The sequence below is a fragment of the Dermatophagoides pteronyssinus genome, unplaced genomic scaffold (genome assembly GCF_027571235.1).
Source record: "Dermatophagoides pteronyssinus isolate colony J.1.1.1.1 unplaced genomic scaffold, Derpt_VIB-CSIC_2022.12 sq0007, whole genome shotgun sequence".
Lineage (NCBI taxonomy): Eukaryota > Metazoa > Arthropoda > Arachnida > Sarcoptiformes > Pyroglyphidae > Dermatophagoides > Dermatophagoides pteronyssinus.
Window position 1 is genome coordinate 141,940 of NW_027461531.1, and position 11,392 is coordinate 153,331.

Here is an 11,392-nt window from a genome sequence, read left to right on the forward strand (position 1 = left end):
CATTATCTAAAATTCATAATATGCATTGATGATGATTTGTTTTCGTTGATGATGATTATGATTATGATTATTTAGTTGTAGTCGTAAATTTCATAAATACATCATTCATAATTCATTCATTCTATGATCAAACAAACAAATAGATTGAATTATTCTTTATGAGAGAATACAATCAATTTTTTTTTCTCAATATTAAAATGATTAAATTTATCGATTGATTGATTGATTGATGGATGGATGGATGGGTTGGCAGTGATAATATTTTTTTTCTTCGGTATGAACTTTTATCTAAATAAGTTTAACATTGTCCATCTTTTTTTTTCCTATCTTATCATATGATCGAATCGTTCAAAATTCGTATAAAAATTTGGCTTTTTTCCCCCCTTAAAATAAAATCGTTTAATTCATTAAGATTTATATGGTAAATGATGTTGATGCTTAGCGAAACAAAAAACCAAACGGAAAGACAGACAGACGAAAAAGATCAACAAAGTATTAAAAATGGTTATATAAAAAACGCCCATTTTCAATCATTAAAGGTAGTTTTCCTATTTACCATAATTCATCGTTGTCGTCATCATCATCATGAGATGACCACATCCTAATAATCCTTGAAATTCGATAAAAATGTTTAGAGTTTGGTTGCATACGCACAAACACACACACACACATACATACATCATACACATACTGATGATGATGCTCCATAATCATTAAACTTACCATAGCTTAATGACAATTTTCATTTCTTATTCTATCCAATCTTTCATTCTACCCTAATCAATAAAAATTTTTCGAAAATGACTTTAGTATATAAATTGATTGGCAAATAGCAAGAATGTTTTTCTTTAACGATCAGAATTTCATTCACATTTTGAATTCAATGGTTGCATTCATTCAATCATTTATTTATTTTATTTTTATTTTTGGCTTAATGTTTGTTTAAATGTATCAATTTTATGAACGAAAATTTAAATGGCCATCAATAATAATGGTTTCATATTGTGTTGTGATTTTAACTATTTTGATCTCATTCAAATCAATATCGACAAAATCGATACAATCATCTACAACACCGGTAATCAATGGAAAATGGCAACCATTGCTTAATATAAGTGATGATACTATTCGACAATTATTTATGCCAAGATTATTAAATCTTACCGAAATAGCTAATGAATGGATGAATGTAAGTAAAAATTGTCGTCATGATATTCGTGAATCATTGGCCGAAATGTTTGAACCATCAAGAAATCGACAAACATGGGCTTTTAAAATGTTTGATTCATGGTCGAAAATGCCATCAAGTGGAATGTTTCGTGGAACTATTACTGATTACGGTGATTATGATCAATGTCTATCTATTGACAAATCAACAATTCCTACACAATATTGTTTAGTAGATTTTGCTATGCCAATGCCAAAACCACAGCCAAAACATCATAATTTTTTTCATAAAACTATTGGTCTTTTACCTGAAAATTTTCAACGTCATAATGGATCAACCATATATGAACATTTGGAAAAATATTCATCAATATTTTATTATACAAATATTGAGATGGCTATCTGTATGCCAAACACTTGCAATCAAAATGATCTTGAAACCATTCTAAAAGGTAACGTATTAATAATAATATTTTCTTTTAAAAAAAGAATATTTTTCTTTCATTAATTACAAATCCATAATGATTATGCATAAAAAAAGTTATTATTAATTCATCTTGAACTTCGAAATAATTAATATAATTTTTTTTTCTTGAGAATATTATCGAGCATATTCAATAACTATGATTACATTCTTAAGTGAAATTTTTGAATTCCATTTATTAGGAAAACAAAATTGATTGCCTTCTTGATTTGTCATCATTAGTCTTATTCAATTTTTTTCTCCAAAAATCCAGTTTCGTTTGCTGAATTTGTTAATCCACTATCAATTTCAAAAAAACTGGTAGCTGTCAAAATCTTCATTATTTTGAATATCCACTTTCTTATCGTTTGGTTAATTTTAATTTGAGAAAAAAAATGCAAAAACATTGAAAAAAAATCTGTCAAAAAAAAAGAAAGAACGAAAAACAAAATATGACAGGAGAAATGAATTGAACAATCAAACAAATAACAACAACATTTCCTATACAGTTTATCAATTGTTTCTCCAATACGATAAAGAGCCCATTATGATTGATTGGTTAATACATTCATTCATTCATTCATTTTTTCAAAAGTTCTGTTTTGTTTATTCAATTTCGTTATCATTCGATCCAAACAGAGATGATGACCAAATGATTTGATTGCTATCCGCATTCAATGTTAAGAGAGTGTGAAAAACCTTCATCCTTTGATCATTTTTCATTGGAAAACAATTGAGTTCCTAGTGAAAAAAATAAAAGTTTTTCCATCAAGAACAACTTGACAATACGACGGATATGGGCAAACACATTTAATCAATTGATCTACTTGTCTCTTTGTCATGTTGTTTTTTTAAAATTTTCACTGTGAACAATGAATTTATCAACCGGAAGAGATTATGCATCAATTGTTTCAAGTGTACAACCTAATACACATTAGTGCACAGTATGGTTTTTTCTATTATCATCATCATCATCATCATTTTTGTTTTATTTGAATATATGATTTGATCTTGTAACAAAATGATAACAACAAGTTGAGATATGTAGATTTCAATTGTATAGAGTGAGTGAGTTTTTTTGTCTAGATTTCTCTTGAATTGTTGAACATGATTTTGATGATGATGAGGATGATAATTGTTCCAGCATTCAATATTTGTTCGTTCGACAATCCGGTACAATGTTTTTATCTTTGTTCAAAAGTTACAAACTATATTTATTATTGTTGATATTCATTCATTGCTATTGGACGACTATTCAAACCAATTTTCATATTGGTAAATGGATTGGACCAAATTATTATTATTATCAACGATTATGGTATTGGTCGATGGCATCGGATAATAATACTCATCAATGGCCAAGTGAAGAATGTCGTCATGATCTATTGTTAAGTCTTAAATCATTACATCATGATCATCAATGGGCATGGTATTTATTTCAATCATGGGCTCGTATACCACCATCCGGTATTTTTACGGGTACTATAACCGATTATGGTCATTATGATCAATGTCTTTCAATTGATCAATTTTTTGATTCACCAATACAACCACAATATTGTTTAATTGATTTATCGATACCATTACCTAAACCAATGCCTTTACATAATAATCTCAATCATCGAATTAGACCATCACGTCCTTCTATTGCTAATCTTATTTATCGTGATAGATTAGAAGAAATTTCATCCATATTTTATTATGCTAATTTTCAATTCGGTATCTGTCTTCCAAAAGCATGTAGCATACAAGATATTAAACTGATAGCAAGCACTGGTATTGATTTTAATAGAATTAAAAATTTTTAAATTATTGTGATGATTTTTTTCAATCTAAATCTGTTATGGTTTATTTCTTTTATAGATGCTGAAAAAATAGGTCTTGAATTGAAAAAATTATCATGTGAACATCGACCAACCGAACGATGGCGTCCAAATTTACCACAATTCATTGCCATGTAAGTTAAATAAATCAAATATGATAAAATCATAATCGAAATTCAAAAATTCTTTTTTAGTTTAATGTTAATTACAGTTTTTGTATTGTCTATCGTCGCTTTTATCAATGATTGCATACACGATGGAAAAGGTAAAAATATTTTTAGATAAAAAATAGTCAAAATTTTACTACGGATAACATTACATTGCACAGACCGAAACGAATTTATTACATGTTTTTCTCCGGCTCGAAATTGTCGTAAACTATTTACAACTAAAACATCATCGAGCGGAAATGATGAATTATCTTGTATTCATGGTTTACGTGTTCTTACCATTTGCTGGATCATAATGGGTCATACACTCGATTGGAATAATTTGAATGTTTTCCGTAAGTTAAAAACAAAACACCATCAATCATCAATGTAATATTCATTTGTTTCATATAGGTGATACATTTCTTATCAAAGAAAGTCTTTCCGATTTGACAAAGCAACCTTTTTTTCGAACTCATTTTTCAGTCGAAACATTTTTCTACATTACCGGGTTATTAACATCATATATAACACTTGGATATACAAAAGGAAAACTTGAAAATTTTAATTCAATTGCCTTTATTGTTCTTCGTTATCTTCGATTGACACCACAACTGGTTGCATTTATGTTACTCACTAGTCTATTGCCGATTATGTTTGATGGTCCTCTTTGGACGATGTACAATGACCGAATGATTGGTCAATGTCATCGTACTTGGTGGCATAACCTTATTTACATGCAAAACATTATTGATAATGAAAATATTGTATGTATACATTATGATTTTATATTTCCTTCTTTGAACAAAAATTCTTTATTTGTTTGCTTATCAATATCATTAGTGTGCGATTCATACTTGGTTTCTTGCTGCCGACATGCAATTACATTGGCTTGCATTGTTTCCCATCATTGCTATGCTTAAAAATCCTCGAATTGGATTAATTTTTGCTAAATTTTTAGTTATATTTTTCACTTTAATAAGTAGTCTAATTATTTACATTGGTCAATTACCACCAGGATATGTGGTGACAACTAAAAGCGATTTTCTTGACGAACAAGGCAAACCAAGCGAATTGGTACAATTTTTTCATAAACCATGGAATCATTGTAATGTTTTTTTCATTGGATTCATTTTTGGTGCTTATTTACATAAAAATCTTTCGGAAATTTCCTGTAAATTACAAATGAATAAGGTACGCTTTTTATTTTACCAAAATGAAAAAGGATTTAATCAAACATGACGATCAATTCCTTTTTTTTTTTTTTTTTGAATAAAGGGAAAGAAAATAGCTTTATGGATGCTGGCTCTGTTTGGTTATTTATCATGCATCTATTCGAATAGCTTTTATCTATTTGGTCGTGAATATGAACCATTTTTTTCTGCACTAATTTTTGCTTCAAATCGATTAATATGGGCATTAGTTTTGACATTGGTCATATGGCTTTGTATCACTGGCAATGGAATGTGGATTGGACGGTTACTATCATGGTCAGCTGTACGACCATTATCAAGAATGACATTCTCTGTTTATCTAGTCCATGCATGGACATTTACAGTTTTGATCGGTACTAAACGTGATCTAATCGACATACGACCAACAGCGATTATATTTTTATTTGCTAGTATGATTTCCATTTCATATGTATTGGCATTCATATTCACTTTATTATTTGAATCACCATTCATACATATGATGGATTTTGCTAAAAAATCTATGCTTATGCCAGCTAGTAATAAAATGAAAACAGTACCAACAATTACAAAACAAATGACAGATAATAACGATAAAATTCATTATGAACAACAAAATTCTAAACAACAACAACAACAACATTCTTCACTGTTGACTAGTGTTGAATCGACCAACATATGATGAAAATTAATCAATGTGTGATCATTTTATTTTATTTTATTTTATTTTATTTCATTTCATTTCATTTTGTTTTTTTTGTCAACATTATCATTATTAGATAAATAATCTTTGTTTATAAATAAATATCTGCAAAAATTCATTATTGTCAATGTTTTTTTTCTGGTTTTTACATTTGATAAAAATTTTTTTTAAAATGTACATTTTAATTCATTCAAGATTTTCATTGATTGATTAACACCACAATCGTAGAAAAATTAAACAAATAACAACCGGTACCCTAACAAATGTCGATAATAAATTAACTCTTTTGCCAATATGATGATGATGATGATGAAATTATTATATAAATTTATTCAATCAATCATATGTTTGTTTTTTGCTTTTTTTTGTTGGGTATCTTGACTTTTCACATCTACATGTGATAGTCATTTGTTATTTGAAAGTAAGAAGAAGATGAAAAAAACAACATTCCACAATTGATTGGCGTCATCGCTGAACAGGTATGAAATATTACACCCAATACAATGACAATGTTATTATATTAAGAGTTTCTCTGTGGTTTACGTGCAAGAATTGCAAGATAGCAGTAAGATTTTCGGTATATAAATAAGCTGGACATAATCAAGACATCCGATATACTTTTTTATTTTTCATTTTGAACTTAAATACCTAAAACAATTGAAAAAAATAGCTGCAAAATATGAAATCTTTACGGGTATTATTTGTCTTCATCATATTGTTCATTCTTGGTTATCATCATCATGGTAATGTTGTTCAGGCAGCAAAAAATCGTAATACTGTCAAACGAATCAGATCGGCTTGTGATCATAAAGCAATGGAATCCTGTAGCAAAAAATTAACAATGATTGGTGATGAAAAATTTATCTTTCCAACAAATATTAAGCAGATGGAAAAACGGTGTCGTGATATAAAACCATTACAACGATGTGTGAAGAATAATGCACAGAATTGTTATGATCCGGATACAAATCGTTATATATTGATCCTATTATACAGTATAACCAAAACTAATCGTGCTTATTGTCGTAATAGTAAAAAACGACAATCATTTTTAAATTTTGGTAAATGTGCCAATAAAAATATTAAACATTTGAACAAATATATGGCACAATTGAATCGAGATTTTCATTCAATCAGACATTTGAATAAAGAACAAAAATTGGCTATACCATTGCTTTGTTGGTAAGTAAAATTTATCATGATATTGATGAAAATTTTCATTTAATAACGATAATAATTTTTTCTAAACAAAAAAAAACAAAAACAAATCAGCAATTATCACAAATTCAAAACTGATATAGAAAACATGTTCGAAAATGATTGTCCGGAAAACTTACCTGAAGTTGAAAATATACTAAATGGTTATGTGGGTGATTTATTGAATGCCGGTTGTGGTGATTATGGTGATGATAATGATCGTTGTGATTCGGTGATTGAAAAAACACCCAATTGGACTAAACCATTAGAACATAAAGATTTTATTATACCGCTTGTTCAGATTATTGATCAACTTCAAATGTCGAAAAATGAAGAGGAAAATTGATTTAAAAAACCTTAAATTTTTTTTGCATCAAATAAAAAAACAACAAAATCATTGATTTTTGAATCTCGAGACAAAAATTTTGATAATTAAAATATTTTTTTTTTAAATAAAATTATTCATTTTTTTCATTTATTCAAATTACCGGTGACACAAGGTCACCAGATAAAGGTCGTGACCTTTTTTTTTGCAAATCAATAACCTTTTTGAAATAATTAATTTTAAAAAGTTTTTTGGAAATAAATCCAAATCGTACAAATTTTTCTTTTTCTATATTCAAAGTAATTTCTGGAAGAAAAAATGGAATTAATCATAAACAGAAATGGTATGATTTGAAAAAATTGATCAAAATCATAGTATAGTGATAAATGATAAATTTTCTTCGATTTTTTTTGTTGACAAAACTAGATTCAACTGTTGAAAAAAATATGATTAGCTTTGGGTATTACCCAAGAAAAAAACCAATTTTTTTTTTTGTAACATTGCTGATGTGATGGTCAATGATTCTTTCGATAGGTAATATGAAATGATTAGAAATATTTTTTTCAATGGATTTTTTTTTTTTTTTGTTGTTGTTGCTTATCTTTTCGTAAATAAGATTACAGTTATTGTATCACTAATGTCATTGTCAATGATCATATGAAAAAAAATTTCAATTTGGTCTATCATCAAATCAAATAATGAAGAGGCCTTTATTGTAAGATAATGGCTATATATGAAAATAATATAAAGAATGATGATTAAATAAATGATTAGAATCTAATCATAATTCAAAATCATCCGGATATATAATGATTGTGATGAATGGCATCAGCCAAATCAAAAAAAAAAATCCTTTTAGTAGTAACCGAGTTATGATTTATCGTTCATTCGATTTTTAATGTACAAATCGATCAAAACAATATGGAAAACCCAAAAAAAGTATCCAACATACTTTATACAATTACAATATTTTTCAATCATTTTGCCTATGTAAGTATATTCTTGATTTTTGTTTGTTTTTGTTTCATCTTGAATCTTATGGAACATTTTTTTTTCTCTTTTTATTATTTAACCCTTTTAGGGCATTTCTTATTATGCGATAGGACCGGCATTGACCGATTTAAGTTATATTTATAATGTATCTTCAACAACGTTAAGTTATTTTCCAACATTTTTAGCATTAGGCTATATGATTGGAACGTTGGGAGGAATTGTTTACAAATGGCTTAATAGACAATTAGTTCTAATCATATTGGTAGCCACAATGGCTATTATTATTGCTTTTACGCCATTTTTTGGTTCGATAGAATTATTTTTTGTTGCAACGGCTTTACTATCGATTGGTGGTGGATGTTGGGATAGTGCTATCAATGTTTGGATAGTTGAAATGTGGCCCGATCATCAGGCATCGGTTATGCAAGCATTACAATTTATGTATGGTATTGGTTCTATAATTTGTCCATCTTTAATGTCACCATTCGTCAAAGGAATTACGAATCAAACTGTGAATGTTGAAAAAAGAAGAACATCATTGATGAAACCATTCATAGTCATTGGTATTATTCAAATAATAGGTCCAGTAATGTTGTTATTCTTGTTTCTAATCAAGCAATATAAACGACCAAAATGTTGTAAAGAAGGAGAACAATCATCAATACCGATTTCACATCGATATCTCAAATTAATCTTAATATCATTATTGTTAAGCATCTATACAGCTGCTGAACAAGGATATTTTCTATACTCACCAACAATGTTTCAATATTGGACGCCAGCAATGACAGCTAGTCAATCTTCAATTTTGTTGGCATGTTTGACAGCAGCATTTACCGTTGGTCGATTATTGACAGCATTTATTTTGTTGCGATTAAAACCGGACATAATTATCTCCTATCATTTAATACTGATAATGTTGGCATTGACTTGGCTATATTTTGGTCGTGAAAGTCGTACAATGGTTTATTCTGCAACCATTCTACTTGGATATGGTTATTCGGCCATGTGGCCAGCCATTATTGCATTCACCGAACGTCATCTTAAATTGACAGATCGTGCAAGTTCATTATTGTTTTTTGCCTCACAATTAATGACATTCATACTACCATTTATGATTGGATCTCATTTGACTACCAAACCATTAGTTTTACTCATATATGAAGGCATATCGATAACCACTTGTATTATTTTGTTTATCATCGTTAATTTGTTGATATTGTTTGTTAAATAAAAAAAATTATTATTATTATTATTCAAATAAATTATTTAAAATACTCCATTTAAATTGTAATGATCTAAGAAAAATAAATATCTTTTTGATCATCGATCAAGTTGGTCATGATAAATTTATTGTCACTAATGTGACATCTGTATCCATACTAATTTGTTACCCATAGTTTAAAAAAAAAATGAATCAACAGTGAGGTAAAACAATTGTTTTCAAATTTTTTTTTCACCAAATGAAGTGGGTAGGATAATATTGATCTTGTGATAGTTGCCTCATTATATACTTTATTTTTTGAAAGAAATTAAGACGATTTGATAATGATAAGGATGTCCGCCATCAGTTGCCGATTGATGCCGAAATATCAGAAAAACAACAACAACAAAAAAAATCATCAATCTTTAATGGAAAAAAACTGATTGCCAATACATTTAGCAAATTAAAAAAAAAAATATATTTAATCCGTTGAAATTGTTATTGTTTTGAAAGTGATAGTTTTTTTTTGTTATTGATATTATTCAAAGAAAAATTATGAAAATTCCAAATCGTTTGTTTTCAATATTAATTTTACCTAAAAGAAATAATAATAATAATAATAATGAAGAAAATAATAACGAATACGACCAACATAATATATACTGTTCTAATTTACATCAATTATATATCATTCGTAAGTGTTAATTAATCATTCAACATAATTGTTATCAATATTTTTTGTTAGGGCATAACATGTAATGCATTATGGCCAGTGTTAATAGATCTATCTTATATTTATGATGTATCGAGTGAGACATTAGATTATCTAGTTTCATTTGCTGCATTTGGTTATACGATTGGATCATTAACTGGTTTTATTTACAAATGGATTAATCGACAATTAGTTATAATCGGTATGGTAACAGTAATGGCTATTCTGATTGCATATACTCCATATTATACATCAATTTATCAACTATTCATAGCAACATTGATTATTGGCATTGGTTCAGGATCATGGGAAAGTTCAAATACTGTTTGGTTAATAGAGATGTGGCCAGAACATCAAGCATCTGTTATGCAAATTCAACAATTCATGTATGGAATAGGATCGATAATTAGTCCATCATTGTTGGCTCCATTTGTACATGGCATAGCCAATGAAACCGAAATCAATGTAGAAACTAGAAAATCATCGTTGATTATACCTTTTATGTCTATTGGTGCTATGCAAATAATTGCACCAATAATCATGTTCGGAATGTTCTTTTTTAGACGATATGAAAAAACTAATCGATCGTCATCGATCACCAGTGAATCATCAAAATCTGATGATGAAAGTGAAACTGATTCAGAAGATGAAAGTGATTCAGCGCCATATAAGATGAAATATCGTAAAATAAAATTAATTTTGATTGGACTTATGTTAGCTGCATATATGGGTGCCGAAATGGCATACAATGATTATTCGGACACAATGTTTCAGTATTGGCAACCTGATCGTTTAACAGCAACTCAATCGGCCACTGTGATGGCCTGTCTATGTACAGGATGCACAGTAGGCTGTTTAATAACAGCAATCATATCACTTCGATTAAAACCGAATATAATTATAGCTTATCATTTAGCTATTATAATCGGTGCCTTATCATTATTATATGTAGGTAGACATAATACGATTATTATTTATATATCGAATGCAATGCTTGGTTATGGATTTTCAGCAGTATGGCCCGGAATTTTGGCATTCACTGAACGTCATCTTAAAATGACCGATCGTGCCAGTTCATTTATATTCTTTTTTACCGAATCAGCCGTAATGTTTACACCATTATTAATTGGCCAGTATTTAACAACACAACCATTGATATTGATGCTATTTGAAGCTATTTATATGACTATCAGTATTATTTTGTTCATTATAATTTCTATGTTATTTTTGTTAACATAATAATTTATATCGATCCTTTCTGTTAAATAAATGAAATGTTTTTTGTTTTAATCAATTTTATTATAGATAATCAACAATGATGACAATAAATTTTTAAATCAATTATTTAGTACCATTACCTCAGATTACTATCATTAGTGATGAAGATAATAGGAAATTCCATACTACTTGTAGAGACAGGATTTTTTTTTGGTATGTTTTGATGTAATGATTAGGTATTTAAC

General features: G+C 28.4%; 4 protein-coding genes across 7 annotated transcripts; all 4 read left to right on the forward strand.

Annotated features, from left to right (window-relative positions):
- Window positions 1-816: 816 nt before the first annotated feature.
- Window positions 817-5,616, forward strand: LOC113799486 (nose resistant to fluoxetine protein 6-like). Of its 2 annotated transcripts, none has more exons than XM_027350118.2 (7): window positions 817-1,619; window positions 3,494-3,587; window positions 3,648-3,718; window positions 3,782-3,958; window positions 4,017-4,369; window positions 4,446-4,796; window positions 4,881-5,616. In XM_027350118.2, the coding sequence occupies exons 1-7, from the start codon at window positions 947-949 to the stop codon at window positions 5,475-5,477; spliced, it is 2,316 nt and encodes a 771-aa protein (XP_027205919.2). In that variant the 5' UTR covers window positions 817-946; the 3' UTR covers window positions 5,478-5,616. The 2 variants fall into 2 exon arrangements, with proteins under 2 accessions (XP_027205919.2, XP_027205920.2); XM_027350119.2 differs by lacking the exon at window positions 817-1,619 and adding an exon at window positions 2,651-3,406.
- A 317-nt stretch (window positions 5,617-5,933) lies between these two features.
- LOC113799528 (uncharacterized) lies at window positions 5,934-7,169 on the forward strand. Its single transcript, XM_027350172.2, has 2 exons — window positions 5,934-6,680; window positions 6,771-7,169. Exons 1-2 carry the CDS (start codon window positions 6,178-6,180, stop codon window positions 7,039-7,041), a joined length of 774 nt encoding a protein of 257 aa, XP_027205973.2. The 5' UTR covers window positions 5,934-6,177; the 3' UTR covers window positions 7,042-7,169.
- A 673-nt stretch (window positions 7,170-7,842) lies between these two features.
- Window positions 7,843-9,295, forward strand: LOC113799510 (sodium-dependent glucose transporter 1A-like). The gene is made up of 2 exons (XM_027350150.2): window positions 7,843-8,010; window positions 8,102-9,295. The coding sequence occupies exons 1-2, from the start codon at window positions 7,942-7,944 to the stop codon at window positions 9,245-9,247; spliced, it is 1,215 nt and encodes a 404-aa protein (XP_027205951.2). The 5' UTR covers window positions 7,843-7,941; the 3' UTR covers window positions 9,248-9,295.
- Window positions 9,296-9,379: 84 nt separating this feature from the next.
- LOC113799506 (sodium-dependent glucose transporter 1A-like) lies at window positions 9,380-11,286 on the forward strand. 3 transcript variants are annotated; one of them, XM_075820731.1, is made up of 3 exons: window positions 9,380-9,485; window positions 9,543-9,911; window positions 9,963-11,286. In XM_075820731.1, exons 2-3 carry the CDS (start codon window positions 9,840-9,842, stop codon window positions 11,166-11,168), a joined length of 1,278 nt encoding a protein of 425 aa, XP_075676846.1. In that variant the 5' UTR covers window positions 9,380-9,485; window positions 9,543-9,839; the 3' UTR covers window positions 11,169-11,286. The 3 variants fall into 3 exon arrangements, with proteins under 3 accessions (XP_075676846.1, XP_075676847.1, XP_027205947.2); XM_075820732.1 differs by having other exon boundaries at window positions 9,410-9,481; XM_027350146.2 differs by having other exon boundaries at window positions 9,476-9,911.
- Window positions 11,287-11,392: the final 106 nt, after the last annotated feature.

Excerpts from the sequence above, each read along its gene's own strand:
- LOC113799510 (XM_027350150.2), top strand. The coding sequence starts at position 7,942 with ATGGAAAACCCAAAAAAAGTATCCAACATACTTTATACAATTACAATA. Across the intron at positions 8,011-8,101 it reads TTTTCAATCATTTTGCCTAT|GGCATTTCTTATTATGCGAT; the intron begins GTAAGTATATTC and ends TAACCCTTTTAG.
- LOC113799528 (XM_027350172.2), top strand. The coding sequence starts at position 6,178 with ATGAAATCTTTACGGGTATTATTTGTCTTCATCATATTGTTCATTCTT. Across the intron at positions 6,681-6,770 it reads GCTATACCATTGCTTTGTTG|CAATTATCACAAATTCAAAA; the intron begins GTAAGTAAAATT and ends AAAACAAATCAG.
- LOC113799486 (XM_027350118.2), top strand. The coding sequence starts at position 947 with ATGTATCAATTTTATGAACGAAAATTTAAATGGCCATCAATAATAATG. Across the intron at positions 3,588-3,647 it reads TTACCACAATTCATTGCCAT|TTTAATGTTAATTACAGTTT; the intron begins GTAAGTTAAATA and ends ATTCTTTTTTAG. Across the intron at positions 3,959-4,016 it reads GAATAATTTGAATGTTTTCC|GTGATACATTTCTTATCAAA; the intron begins GTAAGTTAAAAA and ends TGTTTCATATAG.
- LOC113799506 (XM_075820731.1), top strand. The coding sequence starts at position 9,840 with ATGAAGAAAATAATAACGAATACGACCAACATAATATATACTGTTCTA. Across the intron at positions 9,912-9,962 it reads ACATCAATTATATATCATTC|GGCATAACATGTAATGCATT; the intron begins GTAAGTGTTAAT and ends ATTTTTTGTTAG.